This window comes from Nerophis ophidion, linkage group LG22, assembly GCF_033978795.1.
Source record: "Nerophis ophidion isolate RoL-2023_Sa linkage group LG22, RoL_Noph_v1.0, whole genome shotgun sequence".
NCBI lineage: Eukaryota > Metazoa > Chordata > Actinopteri > Syngnathiformes > Syngnathidae > Nerophis > Nerophis ophidion.
Window position 1 is genome coordinate 10,638,883 of NC_084632.1, and position 15,992 is coordinate 10,654,874.

Consider the following 15,992-nt stretch of genomic DNA (forward strand, 5'->3'; position numbering starts at 1 on the left):
CTACTTCGTCTCTACATGAAACAGTTCTGTAGAGACGAAGTAGTCTTGTAATTTTTCCCACACCTACATATATATATATATATATATATATATATATATATATATATACACACACACACACAAATGCTGTTTTTGCTGTTAAGTTCCCCAATGACTAAAGTATTAACAAAACTATGTTTCTATTTATACAAGCTGTCACTAAAGTATGCATGTATTTATGTTCATTTAAAGGGGAACAAGCTTATTAGGAAATAAGCATTCATTCAATAAGAATTCATTCACAATTCTGATGTGAGACAAGCACTGATGTTTATTTTTTATAGCATTCAAACTTGTAAATAAACTCTAGCAAAACTCAGCTAAAAATAGAGTAAATGGAAGTTGCTATATTCCACCTGTAAAGCACTCTAGAATACTTCCAACTTTTTAAATACATTTTCTAAGAATATAGGGGCAAGACAGATACAAACATTCACACTCACATTTACACACTAGAGCCAATTTAATGTTGACAATCAACCTATCACATGTAATATTTTGGAGCATTTTCTCATTTTAAGCATACGAAAATGCATTAATTTCACAGACGTAACACAACGTTCGCTTTTCCCCAAAAACAGCAAGAACAAATCTACTACTCAAGGTAAACTTTGTAAAAGACAACAGAGACTATGATGGGACAACTTAGAATCCAGAAAATTACATTTTTGAGTCTGAATATATGGACAATGAGCGACATGTTTTGGAAGCTGACTGCTAACCAGATGCAACTTTAGAGAAATGCTAAAAATTGTAATTTTCCTGAAAGAACTCTCCTGACGGAATAAATAAAGTACTATCCAATCTAATCCATCTAAGCATCATGCAGCAGTATTGCCATGTGCTAAACGGGAAATACAAACTATGACCATAATAATACAATCACTTACTGTACAATGTCTGCTCTCACCGGGATGCCGACTGATGGGATGTTCACATCTGCTCGCTTGGATAAACAATTAATCATAATCCTCACAAAGGTTAAAAAAAAGGTTCCACAAACGAGCCTCTTTTTAGTGTTTTTTTCTCGCCATCTCCGGGTCTAAGTTGGATGTCAAAGTTAACCACTTCTCGATTTATGGCCACATTGTTCTAATATCTGGGTGAGAGATATGATTTATAAACTTGAATTAACTTTCACCAACACAGAGGCAATGCAGCTGCTCACTGGGTTAACATGTCAATATAGCAACATAAGCTAGGTAGCTCTCTGTAATCATGGCGCCGTTCAAATCAATCAATGTTTATTTATATAGCCCCAAATCACTAATGTCTCAAAGGACTGCACAAATCATTACGACTACAACATCCTCGGAAGAATCCCACAAATAGTTGGTCTGTGTTAGCGCTTTTAATAACAATATCGCAAATATTTGGTTAATATTCAGGTCGCCACATGTGAATAGAGTATTATTGGTAGGGCTGGGCGATATGGCCTTTTTTTAATATCTCAATATTTTTAGGCCATACCGCAATATACGATATATATCTCAATATTTTGCCTTGGCCTTGAATGAACACTTGATGCATATAATCACAGTAGTATGATGATTCTATGTGTCTACATTAAAACATTCTTCTTCATACTTCATTAAAATATGCTTATTTTGAACTTTCATGCAGAGAGGGAAATCACAATTAAGTCAATTTAGCAAAACTGTATTTATTGAACAGTTATTAAGCAGTGGCACAAACGTTCATGTCATTTCAAAGCAGAAAGTGCAAGATTGTCAGAGACATTTTAAGTGTCAAATATAAATGAGCTGAATAATAGAAAATCAAATAGTATTCGTCCTTCGCTATGTGGTAGGTTACTACGGACGTTATGAAATTCTCTTCATTCTCTAGCAGGTGACTTTTCAAATGATGCTACATATTAGCAGTGATGCTACTTTTTATAGCAACGCTTTTGGCCCACACTTGCAAAATTACGGTGGTCTGTTCGACATATTCCCACTTGAAGCCAAACCACCGCCAGACGATGGACTCTGTGCTGTTTTTATTGGGAATTAAGTCTTCCTTCATTCGCACCTTCTTTCTGTCGTATTACCACTCGCACGGCTCTGCTAGCATCACAGTTAACGTTACCCAGTCTGCTACCTCTCTGCTCCGTTAGGGCGTATACGTATGTGACGTAAGACGTGACAGTATGGGACGTATGGAAGAAGATGCGCCTGCTTGTCTGTGAGAAGGAGGCACAGGAAAGAGCGGGGAGAGCCTGTAATGCAGGGGTCACCAACGCGGTGCCCGCGGGCATCAGGTAGCCCGTAAGAACCAGATGAGTAGCCCGCTGGCCTGTTCTAAAAATAGCTCAAACAGCAGCACTTACCAGTGAGCTGCCTCTATTTTTAAAAATTTATTAATTTACTAGCAAGCTGGTCTCACTTTGCTCAACATTTTTAATTCTAAGAGAGACAAAACTCAAATAGAATTTGAAAATCCAAGAAAATATTTTAAAAGACTTGGTCTTCACTTGTTTAAATAAATTCATTCATTTTTTTACTTTGCTTCTTATAACTTTCAGAAAGACAATTTTGGAGAAAAAATACAACCTTGAAAATGATTTTAGGATTTCTAAACACATACACCTTTTTACCTTTTAAATTCCTTCCTCTTCTTTCTTGACAATTTAAATCAATGTTCAAGTATATATATATATATATTTTTTTATTGTAAAGAATAATAAATCCATTTTAATTCAGTTCTTCATTTTAGCTTCTGTTTTTCTGACGAAGAATATTTGTGAAATATTTCTTCAAACTTATGATTAAAATAAAATTTAAAAAAAATCTGGCAAATCTAAAAAATCTGTAGAATAAAATTTAAATCTTATTCAAAGTCTTTTGAATTTATTTTAACATTTTCGTTCTGGAAAATCTAGAAGAAATAATGATTTGTCTTTGTTAGAAATATATCTTGGTCCAATTTGTTATATATTCTAACAAAGTGCAGATTGGATTTTAACCTATTTAAAACATGTCATCAAAATTCTAAAATTAATCTTAATCAGGAAAAATTACTAATGATGTTCTATAAATTATTTTTTTTATTTTTTCAAAAAGATTCAGATTAGCTAGTTTTTCTCCATTTTTTTCGGTTGAATTTTTAATTTTAAAGAGTCAAAATTGAAGATAAACTACGTTTCAAAATTTAATTTTCATTTTTTTCGTGTTTTCTCCTCTTTTAAATCGTTCAATTAAGTGCTTTTTTCATCATTTATTCTCTACAAAAAACCTTCCGTAAAAGGAAAAAAAAATGTACGACAGAATGACAGACAGAAATACCCATTTTATATATATATATATATATATATATATATATATATATATATATATATATATATATATATATATATATCTATATATATATACAGAAATACCCATTTTATATATATATATATATATATATATAAAAAATGGGTATTTCTGTCTGTCATTCTGTCGTACATTTTTTATATATATATATATATAGATTTATTTATTAAAGGTAAATTGAGCAAATTGGCTCTTTCTGGCAATTTATTTAAGTGTGTATAAAACTGGTAGCCCTTCGCATTAATCAGTACCCAAGAAGTAGCTCTTGGTTTCAAAAAGGTTGGTGACCCCTCCTGTAATGTAATGTCCGCAGCTAAAAGAAACTGCGTGAGAACGTATACTCGAATATTACGATGATGTCATTTTCTATATCGCACGGAGACAAACCCGCAGTATATCTTGTATAACGATATATCGCCCAGCCCTAACTATTGGAATTTTTTACATGTTTTTGGGGGGGTCTTTATGTGTACAATACTGTAGTGTACTCCCGTTAGCTGCATTCTTATCCATCTTATACTTGACTTATTTTACAAGGTAGAATACATAAAAGAAAAGAAAATAACGTGTGTTCCTGTCTTCTGTTCCAAAAAAAAAGTGCAGTTCCTGTTTCAGTATTTCCATATCCTTTGCTACTGAGTAAACCATCTCGAACAGTGGTTCTTAACCTTGTTGGAGGTACTGAACTCCACCAGTTTCATATGCGCATTCGCCAAACCCTTCTTCAGTCAAAAATAAAATGTTTTTTTTTTCTCAAATTCAAGACAAAGTTATGTTTGTTTTACTGTTGCACAAAATGAACCGTGCATGAACATCACCTTGTTCAAAGAACAAAACCAACACAGTGCATGAACGCACAACAAATTACACAACTGTGAATCCGATGGAAAATTAGCGGAAACATTGTTTGGGGGGTATCCATAATACGGCGATAGGGAGAAGTTTTTATTTACACGATGAGTCAGGTGTGTCTTGAGTCGGCCTCAGGGGTTCAGCGTAGCGTAGCTTCAGCTGAACCCCTGAGGCCGACTCACCGAACCCCTAGGGTTCGATCGAACCCAGGTTAAGAACCACTGATCTAGAAACTAATACCTGTATTATTAGAGCATTGGTAAACTGTTACATGTTAAACACAGGATATGCACAAATGGTCAGTATTAGTAGGGCATGGATAAAAGGTTAGGATTGGAATAAGCTCTGCTTCATCCTACTTTTTTTCCGACATGTTGGATTAATGTTATTTTGTAACTAGAGCTAGGCGATATATCGCAGGTTTGTCTCTGTGCGATATAGAAAATGACTATATCGTAATATTCGATTATATGTTCTCACACAGTTGCTTTTAGCTGCGGTTATTACATTACTGCTGTTTCTCACTCCTCCTCGTCTCTCCTTCTCACAGAGACGGAAAACAAGCCCGCCTTCTTACGTACGTCAACTACTGTCTAGCGTCTAGCGTCATACGCTCTCGCCGAGCAGAGAGGTAGCAGCGTGGCTAACGTTAGCTGAGGCAGGTCGTACAAGCAGAGCGCTTGTGACATCACAAGAGAGAGAAGGTGCAAAACTGATCACAAAAAGAGGAAGAACAATAAATGCCCAAATTAAAGAACAGGGGATCCATCATCTGCCGGTGGTTTGGCTTCAAGTGGAACGATATTCTGCAGACAACAGCAATATACAAAGTATGCAGCAGAAGTGTTACTACAAAAAGGTAGCAACGCTATTTATTTGTTCTTTCATTTAAAAAGTCACCCATGAGAGAATGAAGAGTATTTATTAAATACAGTTTTGGTCAATTGACTTAGTTGTGATTTCCCTCTCTGCATGAAAGTTTAAAAGTAGCATATATTAATGCAGTATGAAGAAGAATGTTTTAATGTAGACACATAGAATCATCATACTGCTGTGATTATATGCATCAAGTGTTCATTCAAGGCCAATGCAAAATATCATAATATATATCGTATATCGCAATATGGCATAAAAATATCGCAATATTAATAAAAGTCAATATCGCCCAGCCCTATTTGTAGCCTTGTTAAGCATGTTCCAAATAAACCAAATCATTACCAAAATATACCTCCATCCATCCATTTTCTACCGCTTATTCCGTTTTGGGGTCGCGGGGGGCGCTGGCGCCTATCTCAGCTACAATCGGGCGGAAGGCGCGCCACACCCTGGACAAGTCGCCATCTCATCGCAGGGCCAACCAAAATATACCTATTCAATAAATTAAGTTTTCAACATTGCTTAAGACAATTTCTAACATTGATAGGCTTTGAACTCCACATTTCTTTTGAGAGGACATCACACAGAAGTTTTTTTATGTTTCTGTTTGTGTAATGTTTGATTGACATTGTGTCTATTTGTTTCACACTTTCTCTGAATAGATTGGACTACGTGGTTCCTCTTGGTGGTTTGTCATGGCTGACAACAGCATCGTGACGTTAGGGGCAGCTCGGAGTCTGCTAGTGGACTCATCAGTGTATGATTCAAGGATGGGTGAAACCACGAAGGACCACTTATTCCTCGGAGTAGCTTGTGACGATGGTGAAGGTTCGTTTTGTCAACATTTGATCTATTCATTGATATATAGCAATATGTTATTCAAATTCTTCTTATTGCAGCTATTTCAAAAGGGGAAGTTTTTAAATGTTGCCTATTATTATCAATACCTATGCCCTTTTCCACCAAAAATTCAGGAACTGTAGGAACGTTAAACTTTTAGTTCCAGGCTTTAAAGAGCTACTGAAACCCACTACTACCGACCACATAGTCTGATAGTTTATATATCAATGATGAAATATTAACATTGCAACACATGCCAATACGGCCTTTTTAGTTTACTAAATTGCAATTTAAAATTTCGGAACTATCATGCTGAAACGTCGCGGTATGATGACACGTGCGCGTGACGTCACGTATTGTAAAGGACATTTTGTTCCAGCACCGTTCACAGCTATAAGTCGTCTCTTTTCATCGCATAATTCCACAGTATTATGGACTTCTGTGTTGCTGAATCTTTTGCAATTTGTTCAATGAATAATGGAGACGTCAAAGAAGAAAGCTGTGGGTGGGAAGCCGTGTATTGCGGCCGTCTTCGGCAACACAAACACAGCCGGCGTTTCATTGTTTACATTCCCGAAAGATGACGGTGAAGCTTTACTATGGAACACAGCGGGCAAGCGAACAGGGTTGGATTGGACCACACACACAAAGTACAGTGTATTATGCAGCGATCATTTCGAAAGATTGTGTTTCAAAGAGGGTCCCTTGCGAAGGGCAGAGATGGGCATCGCCACCGCCCGTCAACTGGTGCTGAAGAAAGGTTTCCTGGCCGACCTTCAGGTTGTACAGGTACGACCATATAATCTCACTAAAACACTAGTAACACAATAAGCAGATAAGGGATTTTCCAGAATTATCCTAGTAAATTTGTCTAATAACATCTGAATCGCTCCCACTGTATAGTCTATTTTTTTTTCTTTTTTTTTTCTAGTCCTTCACTCTCACTTTCCTCATCCACAAATCTTTCATCCTCGCTCAAATTAATGGGGAAATCGTCGCTTACTCAGTCCGAATCGCTCTCGCTACTGGTGGCCATGATTGTAAACAATGTTCAAATGTGAGGAGCTCCACAACCCATGACGTCACGCGCACATCGTCTGCTACTTCCGGTACAGGCAAGGCTTTTTTATTAGCGACCAAAAGTTGCAAACTTAATCGTCGATGTTCTCTACTAAATCCTTTCAGCAAAAATATGGCAATATCGCGAAATGATCAAGTATGACACATAGAATGGACCTGCTATCCCCGTTTAAATAAGAAAATATCATTTCAGTAGGCCTTTAAATGTTCCTGTAGAAGTTTTTGGTTTGTTCCCACCACATTTCACAGTTTAGGGTAGTTTATACAAATCAGTCTGAAATAAAGCAGTGTGGTTTGTTATATTTCTACACTGATACTATGTAAATAAACAGACAATATTTGGTCACAGTTCTTTTACTAGAGTGTAAGTAAAAGAAATACAAGGCAATAATATACAAAACTTTATGATTTAAAAAAAAAAAGTATACCAGATTTTACATAGAAAATCACCTAGGCTTTTAACCTCACTGTCCAACAGTCAGAAAGTCCTCCCGTCAGTAAATGATGAATTCATGAGGATCAGGCGAGACCTTTAGGTCCATTTCAGTTGTAAATAACAATTTATAAATAAATGTCTGCGATTATCTCCCACCGACAACACAAACACTTTGGATTCAGCATTGGCTTGTTAACATTAGCATGCGGTTTACTCAGGTTGAGGCTAATAACTACACAAATGTCATGTAACTGACTACTTTTACAGCATGTAAATTGTAAGTAAAGTAGATAGTTTGAAATTTACCTTCGTTCCACTCATGTACTGCCTTCTTTTTTTGACATTCATCCAAATAAGTCTCACTGTAGTAAGCAGCTGAGGTTGCTACTTTTACTCTAGTTGTATACTTGATATTAGAATAGAATAGAATAGACTTTATTGTCATTATATGTGCATATAACGAGATTAAAGACTCCAACTTAAAGGCCTACTGAAATAAGATTTTCTTATTTAAACGGGAGTAGCAGGTCCATTCTATGTGTCATACTTGATCATTTCGCTATATTGCCATATTTTTGCTGAAAGGATTTACTGGAAAAATGGATGATAAAGTACGCCACTTTTGGTACTTCCTGAAAAAGCCTCACCTTTACCGGAAGTCGCAGACAATGACGTAGCAAGTGTGAGGGCCGAGAAAACGATAATTTCCCCAGTAATTTGAGCGAGGATGAAAGATTCGTGTTTGAGGATATTGATAGCGACGGACAAGAAAAAAGAAAAAAAAACGAGTCAGAAAAAACAAAACGCGATAGCATTAGGACGTGTTCCGATGTTTTTAGACACATTTACTAGGATAATCCTGGGAATTCCCTTATCTTTCTATTGTGTTGCTAGTGTTTTAGTGAGATTAATATTACCTGATAGTCGGAGGGGTTTGTCCACGGGTGTGTTGACGCCAATGTCTCGGGTATCGACGGCAGCTGTACGGACGACACAAGCTCAGCTGATATCTGGTAAGTGACGAGTTTTTTACCACAATTTTCTCACCGAAACCTGCTTGTTGACATGTGGTCGGGATCCATGTTTGCTTGACCGCGCTCTGATCCATAGTAAAGTTTCAGCTACGGGAATTTTAAACAAGGAATCAATTTGTGTTTGTGTGGCTAAAGGCTAAAGCTTCCCAACTCCATCTTTCTACTGTGACTTCTCCAATATTAATTGAACAAATTGCAAAACATTCAGCAACACAGATCTCCAAAATACTGTGTAATTATGCCGTTAAAGCAGACAACTTTTAGCTGTGTGTGTGCGTAGCACTCATACTTCCTAAAAACCCGCGACGTCCTGCGTACACGTCATCATTACACGACGTTTCCAAGACGAAACCCCCGAGAATATAAAATTGTAATTTAGTAAACTAAAAAAAACGTATTGGCATGTGTTGCAATGTTAATATTTCATCATTGATATATAAACTATCAGACTGCGTGGTGGGTAGTAGTGGGTTTCAGCAGGCCTTTAAGGTGCAGTAGTGGGAACAAATATGGGGTAAAATAAATAACACAAGAGGTAATAAAGGAAAAACTAACAATTCAAATAAACTGACTACTATCCAATAAAATTAATAAGCAATCCTGTACAATATACAAAACACTATAGAAATAAAAAAATAGTGTATAATATACAAAACAAAACAAGAGTACCGAAGTAATAAATAACAATATTCCTCTGTTAATGCATCTAAAAGAGTCAGTCCACTTTTCGGAGCTTCATCCATCCATCCATCTTCTTCCACTTATCCGAGGTCGGGTCGCGGGGGCAGCAGCCTAAGCAGGGAAAGCCAGACTTCCCTCTCCCTAGCCTACTTCGTCCAGCTCCTCCCAGGGGATCCTGAGGCGTTCCTAGGCCAGCCGGGAGACATAGTCTTCCCAACGTGTCCTGGGTCTTCCCCGTGGCCTCCTACCGGTCGGACGTGCCCTAAACACCTCCCTAGAGAGGTGCTCGGGTGGCATCCTGACCAAATGCCCGAACCACCTCATCTGGCTCCTCTCGATGTGGAGAAGCAGCGGCTTTACTTTGAGCTCCTCCCGAATGACAGAACTTCTCACCCTATCTCTAAGGGTGAGCCCAGCCACCCGGCGGAGGAAACTCATTTTGGCCGCTTGTACCCGTGATCTTGTCCTTTCGAACATAACCCAAAGCTCATGACCATAGTTGAGGATGGGAACGTAGATCGGAGCTTCGCGTATCGAAATTAAGTTTGTAAAAATATCAATTAACTGCATGGTAGTTTAAAGACTATACAGCCGAGTAAAAACACTGGTTCCACCACTGATCAGCGCTCTTCAGCACACAGATATCCCACCAAAGTTCCTGCAAGTCGAATATTTTGTCATTCTTTTTTCTCTCCGTTGTCAAGTATATCTTAAAAGAAATAAGAAATAAACAAGTCGCCATACATAGTGTAATGGTGGTTGTGTATTTGAAGAGAAAGTTTTTGGGACCGTCGGCAACTGTGTGCAACCAATCAGCTTTCGACAGCACAGTTTGCCCTTTGAAAGTTCCATGAACCTTCCCAAAAGTGAAGTGAAGTGATTCATATTTATAAAGTGCTTTTCTCTAGTGACTCAAAGCGCTTTACATAGTGAAACCCAGTATCTAAGTTAGATTTAAACCAGTGCGGGGGGCACTGGTAGCATGTGGGTAAAGTGTCTTGCCCAAGGACACAACGGCAGTAACTAGAATGGCGGAAGCGGGAATGGAACCTGGAACCCTTAAGTTGCTGGCACGGTCACTCTACCAACCGAGCTATACCGCCTAGTAAGACCCACCTCGCTGGCAGGAACTAAACAAAAGTTATTGAAGAACTAAATCTACCCGGGTAGTTTTTAGTGGAAACACAGGAGAACTTTATGTACCCAGGTAAATGGGAAAGTTCCAGAAAATGTTTCTGCGGTTATTAAAAGAAAACTTATATTTTTCTTTTTTTGAATGCATTTTAAGTCGCAACATACGGCAGGTATCAATGGTGGCTAACAGTTCAGCTAATGAGAGTGCACTATTATATAAAATCCTCTAAAATACATCCCAAAACTGCCTACAATACTCCATTTTCATCTTGTGACCTGAATATTAACCAAGTATTAGCGATACTTTTTTATCATGAGCGCTAACGCAGACAATCTGTTTTTAGCAGCGCCTTGATCACAGAGCCAACTAGCTTATGCCTCTCCATTGACAAATTGAGCTGGTGCATCGCCTTTGAGTTGGTGAAAGTTTATTCTAGATTATAAATCATGCCTCTCACCTAGATAGTTGAAGGCTAAGGCCTTAAAACAAGAAGTCAACGTTGACCTTCAACTTAGACCTGGAGATGGCGAGAGACACAGACATTCGTTTGTGGCATCTTTTTTTTGTTTTTTAAACCTGCGTAAGGAATATGATTATTTTTTTCATCTAAACAAAAAGATATAAACATCCCATCAGTCGGCATCCCAGTGAGAGCAGACATTGTACAGGAAGGGATTATTTTATTAAGTTTGGAGTTTGTATTTTTTGTTTAGCACTTAGTAATGCTTAACACTTAGCACATGATTTTTAGTGTTTGACTAGATTTGGATCTGTTTAGTACACCGCTTTTAAAACTTTTAGCACATCCTCCTTAGATTCAAGCTAAAAAATATAAGGTTCTAGGTGTTGGTGTGTCCCAAAATATTCTTTCTCTCTCACAAAGTCTGCCATGATTAGTAGTGTTGTTGTTGTTGTTGTTGTTGAAGGGAAACACGAATGTTGTAATGCGTCAGTGAAATTAATACACGGCAGTATGCTTAATATGAGCAAAATACGTATATATTATAATATAATGAATGTGCTTAGGCTGTTAGTACATTACATATAAACCGTATTTTTCAGACTATAGAGCACACCGGAATAATAAGCCGCACCCACAACATTTTAGAAGATAAAAATATTTTTTAATTTATTAGCTGCACTGGACTATAAGACACATATAGATACTTTGTGAAATTAGTTATTTACAAAGAAATATTTTTGTAAATGTTTATTTACATACCTTAAAGGCCGACTGAAACCCACTAATACCGACCACGCAGTCTGATAGTTTATATATAAATGATGAAATCTTAACATTGCAACACATGCCAATACGACCGGGTTAGTTTACTAAATTGCAATTTTAAATTTCGTGCGAATTATCCTGCTGAAAACGTCATGGTATGATGACGCGTATGATGACGCGTGCTTGTGACGTCGCAGATTGTAGCGGACATTTTGATCCAGTACTGATCCCAGCTATAAGTCGTCTGTTTAAATCGCATAATTACACATTATTCTGGACATCGGTGTTGCTGAATCTTTTGCAATTTGTTCAATTAATAATGGAGACGTCAAAGAAGAAAGATGTAGGTGGGAAGCGGTGTATTGCGGCTGCCTTTAGCAACACAAACACAGCCGGTGTTTTCTTGTTTACTGTCCTGAAAGCTGACGGTGAAGCTTTACTATGGAACAGAGCGGTCAAGCGAACATGATTCTCTACCACATGTGAACCGGTAGGTTTCGGTGAGAAAATGGTGGCAATAAGTCTGCTCTTACCGTAGACATGAGCGGAGAGTTTGCGTTGTTCTTCCTGCAGCTGCGGACTCTCTTGCCTCCTCCCAACGGCCGCCACTGACCGTCAGATGCTTACACCGTGGAGGAGGGGGGGGGGGGGAAATCTCCGCCCGGCTGCCTTACCTCGTCGAGAAACGTGGCTTCTCACGGAGACACTGGCGGTCACCACAACCGTGGCCACACCCCTCCGACTTTCCGGATACGACCATATATAATCTCACTAAAACATTAGTAACACAATAAGCAGATAAGGGATTTTCCAGAATTATCCTAGTGTAACAAACAGTTCAGGGTGTCCCAAGTTAACAGACAGTGTGAGGAGGAGGAGGAGGAGGAGTTTTGTCCTTTCAGAGTTGCCGTGGGGCTGTGACATAGGGTGTGTGGTTGTGGAGAGAGAGGTGTAAAGGAGTTCACATTAAAGAAGCGGTGGCTACCGGACCTGCTCTAATGTCTCCCGTTTATTATTTTATTGTATAAGTACACTGTATAGGCGAACCCAGGACACTCGGCTACACTAGTAAATGTGTCTAATAACATCTGAATCGCTCCCACTGCCCTCGTCTTTTTTTTCCTGTCTTTTTTTTTCTCTAGTCCTTCACTCTCACTTTCCTCATCCACAAATCTTTCATCCGGGCTCAAATTAATGAAGAACTTGTCGCTTTCTCGGTCCGAATCGCTCTCGCTGCTGGTGGCCATTATTGTAAACAATGTGAGGATGTGAGGAGCTCCACAACCCGTGACGTCACGCGCACATCGTCTGCTACTTCCGGTACAGGCAAAGCTTTTTTATTAGCGACCAAAAGTTGCGAACTTTATCGTCGATGTTCTCTACTAAATCCCTTCAGCAAAAATATGACAATATCGCAAAATGATCAAGTATGACACATAGAATGGACCTGCTATCCCCGTTTGAATAAGAAAATCTCCTTTCAGTAGGCCTCTAATTTTTTCCAAATGGTATCTGTAAAACAGTTGAACAAACAAAACAGAAGTCATCGTAATGGAATCATTAGCTGCGAAAGCTCACTCTCCAATCACCTAAACATACTCAATTACTCCACGGTGACGTTTTGGTGATTTCGTGAAACTGAAACAATACAAAAAGAATGCCGCTGTAAGTTAATAACTTTAACAGACAATTGTAAATGTGTCAGTGTTAATAATTCTAACAAAGACACTCGTGAACGTGTTAGCATAGTAGCTAATGGTTACAACGCCAGCTTCAACCATAGCACTAAAAAATATGCAAAAAACATCACACATGGACGGATTAGTAATTTAAAAATGGTTGTTATGCTGTTAAATTTACAAACGTTGCTTGGAACGTATTATGAAGAATCCATACAAGTAGAAACGCTATGGTTTAAAAAGAAGTCCAAACAGAAGGGCAATGCAGCCACTGCAGAACCTGCAGTGAACAAGGTTGTCCACAAATGGCACCATGTCACAAACAATAACACCCCTAATCAGTGTGTTTGTTTGTTTGTTTTTAAACTATTTAGTTTATAGCCGGCCCTCAGCAAAGAAAAACCCACAAATTAGCAGCACTGTTTTATTAGCCGCAGGGTCCAAAGCGCAGGAAAAAAGTTGCAGCTTATAGTCCAGGAATTAACGGTAATTACAGTGTGTATATGAAACGTATACATATATACAGTATATACATACTGTAATTTATAGGCTGAATAGAGCTGCTCCTATTAGCTTAATTGTTAGTGTCATGCCCGGCTCTGCCGGTTAGTGTTTGGGGCACTTTGGTCCTCCGACCCGCAGGTGGAGCTGTCATGACCGGCTCTGCCGGTTAGTGTTTGGGGCACTTTGGTCCTCTGACCCGCAGGTGGAGCTGGTCTGTGAAGACGTGCAACATCTCAGAGGGCTGCTGATTGGGCGGCCTATAAAAGGCCTCCCATCAGCATGCTCTCTCTCTCATGCTCTCTCTCTTTCTCTCTCTCGTCCCACAGGCACATTCGTTTGGTGACCGTATGGTCACGGCAACGACGGCCGGGATTAGCACCACACTAACACCCTTTTGGGACAACACTCATTTACTGATACATTCCTTGGTTAATTCACATTACTGATCACTGATACATGTTGTAAATAAAAGATCTGTTGGCTAAAATGTACAAATCGGTGTGGTCTCCCTTAATGTTACAGCCACTAACAAGCCAGTGGTTGTGACATATGGGGGCTCGTCCGATCTTTGGTAGTAACTTTAGGCTATGGTAATTCCTTCTACTGGCTATGGCAGCGTAGGAAGGTGCGTAGAGCTCTTTGTATTGAGTATTCCTTCTACTGGCTTTTGGAGCGTAGGAAGGTGAGTAGAGCTGAGTTACTAATTGTGTACTGCTGATAGTCAGTTGGGGCCTGTTATCAGTTAGTTAATTGGGGGATCTGCTGATTTGTACTTTTGAGGCTTTGTTTGACCGTGCAAGTGTAGGTAGACACTGAATTGTTTGTTCCAGCCATCTTGGTTTAGTTTCATTGCAGTTTGTAGCATTGCATTCAGCCTCTTAGGAGCTGTCGCCTTTATCCCCATCTAGTACGGGTTCTAGGTTCCTGCTGTCACAGAGCCTGGGCGAGGGCACCGCCTTGGAGAAACGGCTGAATCGGCTTTGTCGGGATGGTACGTCTCCACAGGTATTGGTGAGTAAATGATCCTCGTCCTCGGGCTCTGTGTGAAAATAGATTAGTCTAGTGGGGGGAAAATGTTTAGGGGGATGCTCCGAGGTTAGTTTGCTGTGTTAACATAACTGTAATGTTTTAGAGACCTGGTTAGATTGGTTGGAGAGAGAGAGCCTAGCGTAATTAGAGCTAGTTTTTGGTTGGGTTGTTTTTTCAGTAGTTTCATTGTTGGTTTGGTACAGTAGCCAGATTGGTACTGACGGCCTGGGTTGAGCAGGATGGAGGCTTTTGTGGAAGCACCATCTGAGAAATTGTTGTTTGCCCTTAATAAGGAACAGTTGTTGCAATTGGCAGAAAAGTATGGCATGGAATTGTCATCAGCCATTAGAACTGGTAAGAAGGGACCCTTGCGTGACTCCATTCACGAGTTTTTGTGTGAGCAGAGCATTTTGCCTTCAGGAAAAGGTGGTGACGCTCATGTGAAGGGTATGTCAGAGCCTATGCAGTCAGAGAAGGTAGGCATACTGACTTTTGAGCAACAAAGAGAGATGAAGGCACTTGAATTTGAGTGGGCGCAACAGGCTAAGGAGAAAGAACGTCTTTTTGAACTGGAAAAAATCAAATTAGAACGAGAATTGCAACAGCAAGCAGATATGGAGAGACTCAAATTTGAAAAAGAAATGGATTTGAAAAAAGGTGAAATGGACCTTACAGTACAGCTTGAGAAAATTAAAATTGAACAGGATCGGTTGAAACTAATGTCAGAAGGTAAGATTAGTGGAAATCTGTCCGGGTCAAGTATGGATAGCATGGTAAAGTATGTTCCAAAGTTTGACGAACGTGACCCAGACGTGTTTTTCTCACTGTTTGAACAGATGGCCTCTGACAAAAAGTGGAGTGAAGAGGATAGAACGGTGCTTTTGCAAACTGTACTAGTAGGACGCGCACGGGAGGCATACTTGGCATTAACACCTGTTGATAGGCACAAGTATGCTGAGGTGAAAAAAGCGGTCTTGAAATGTTATGAACTGAATCCAGAAGCTTACAGACAACGTTTCAGAAACTGGCGTAAACGTGATAATCAGACCCATGCTGAAGTGGCAAGAGAGTTGAGTACTTATTTTAACCGGTGGCTCACTTCAGAGTCTGTCTCAACTTACGAAAATTTGCGTGATTTGTTGATTTTGGAGCAGTTTAAGAACATTGTACCAGATCGAATTGCAACCTACATTAATGAGCAAAAGGCAAAGTCAGTGGAGGAGGCAGCCTCGCTTGCTGATACCTTTGTGTTGACTCATAAACGT

The 15,992-nt window shown here is 39.1% G+C and overlaps 1 protein-coding gene across 2 annotated transcripts in view; it reads left to right on the forward strand.

Annotated features, from left to right (window-relative positions):
• ect2 (epithelial cell transforming 2) overlaps nt 1-15,992 on the forward strand; it is a 94,851-nt gene that overhangs the window by 2,786 nt on the left and 76,073 nt on the right. For both annotated transcript variants that reach the window (XM_061883256.1, XM_061883257.1), the window contains exon 2: nt 5,744-5,909. In XM_061883256.1, coding sequence (XP_061739240.1) covers nt 5,777-5,909 — 133 coding nt within the window. In that variant the 5' untranslated portion in view covers nt 5,744-5,776. The remainder of the gene's footprint in view (nt 1-5,743; nt 5,910-15,992) is intronic.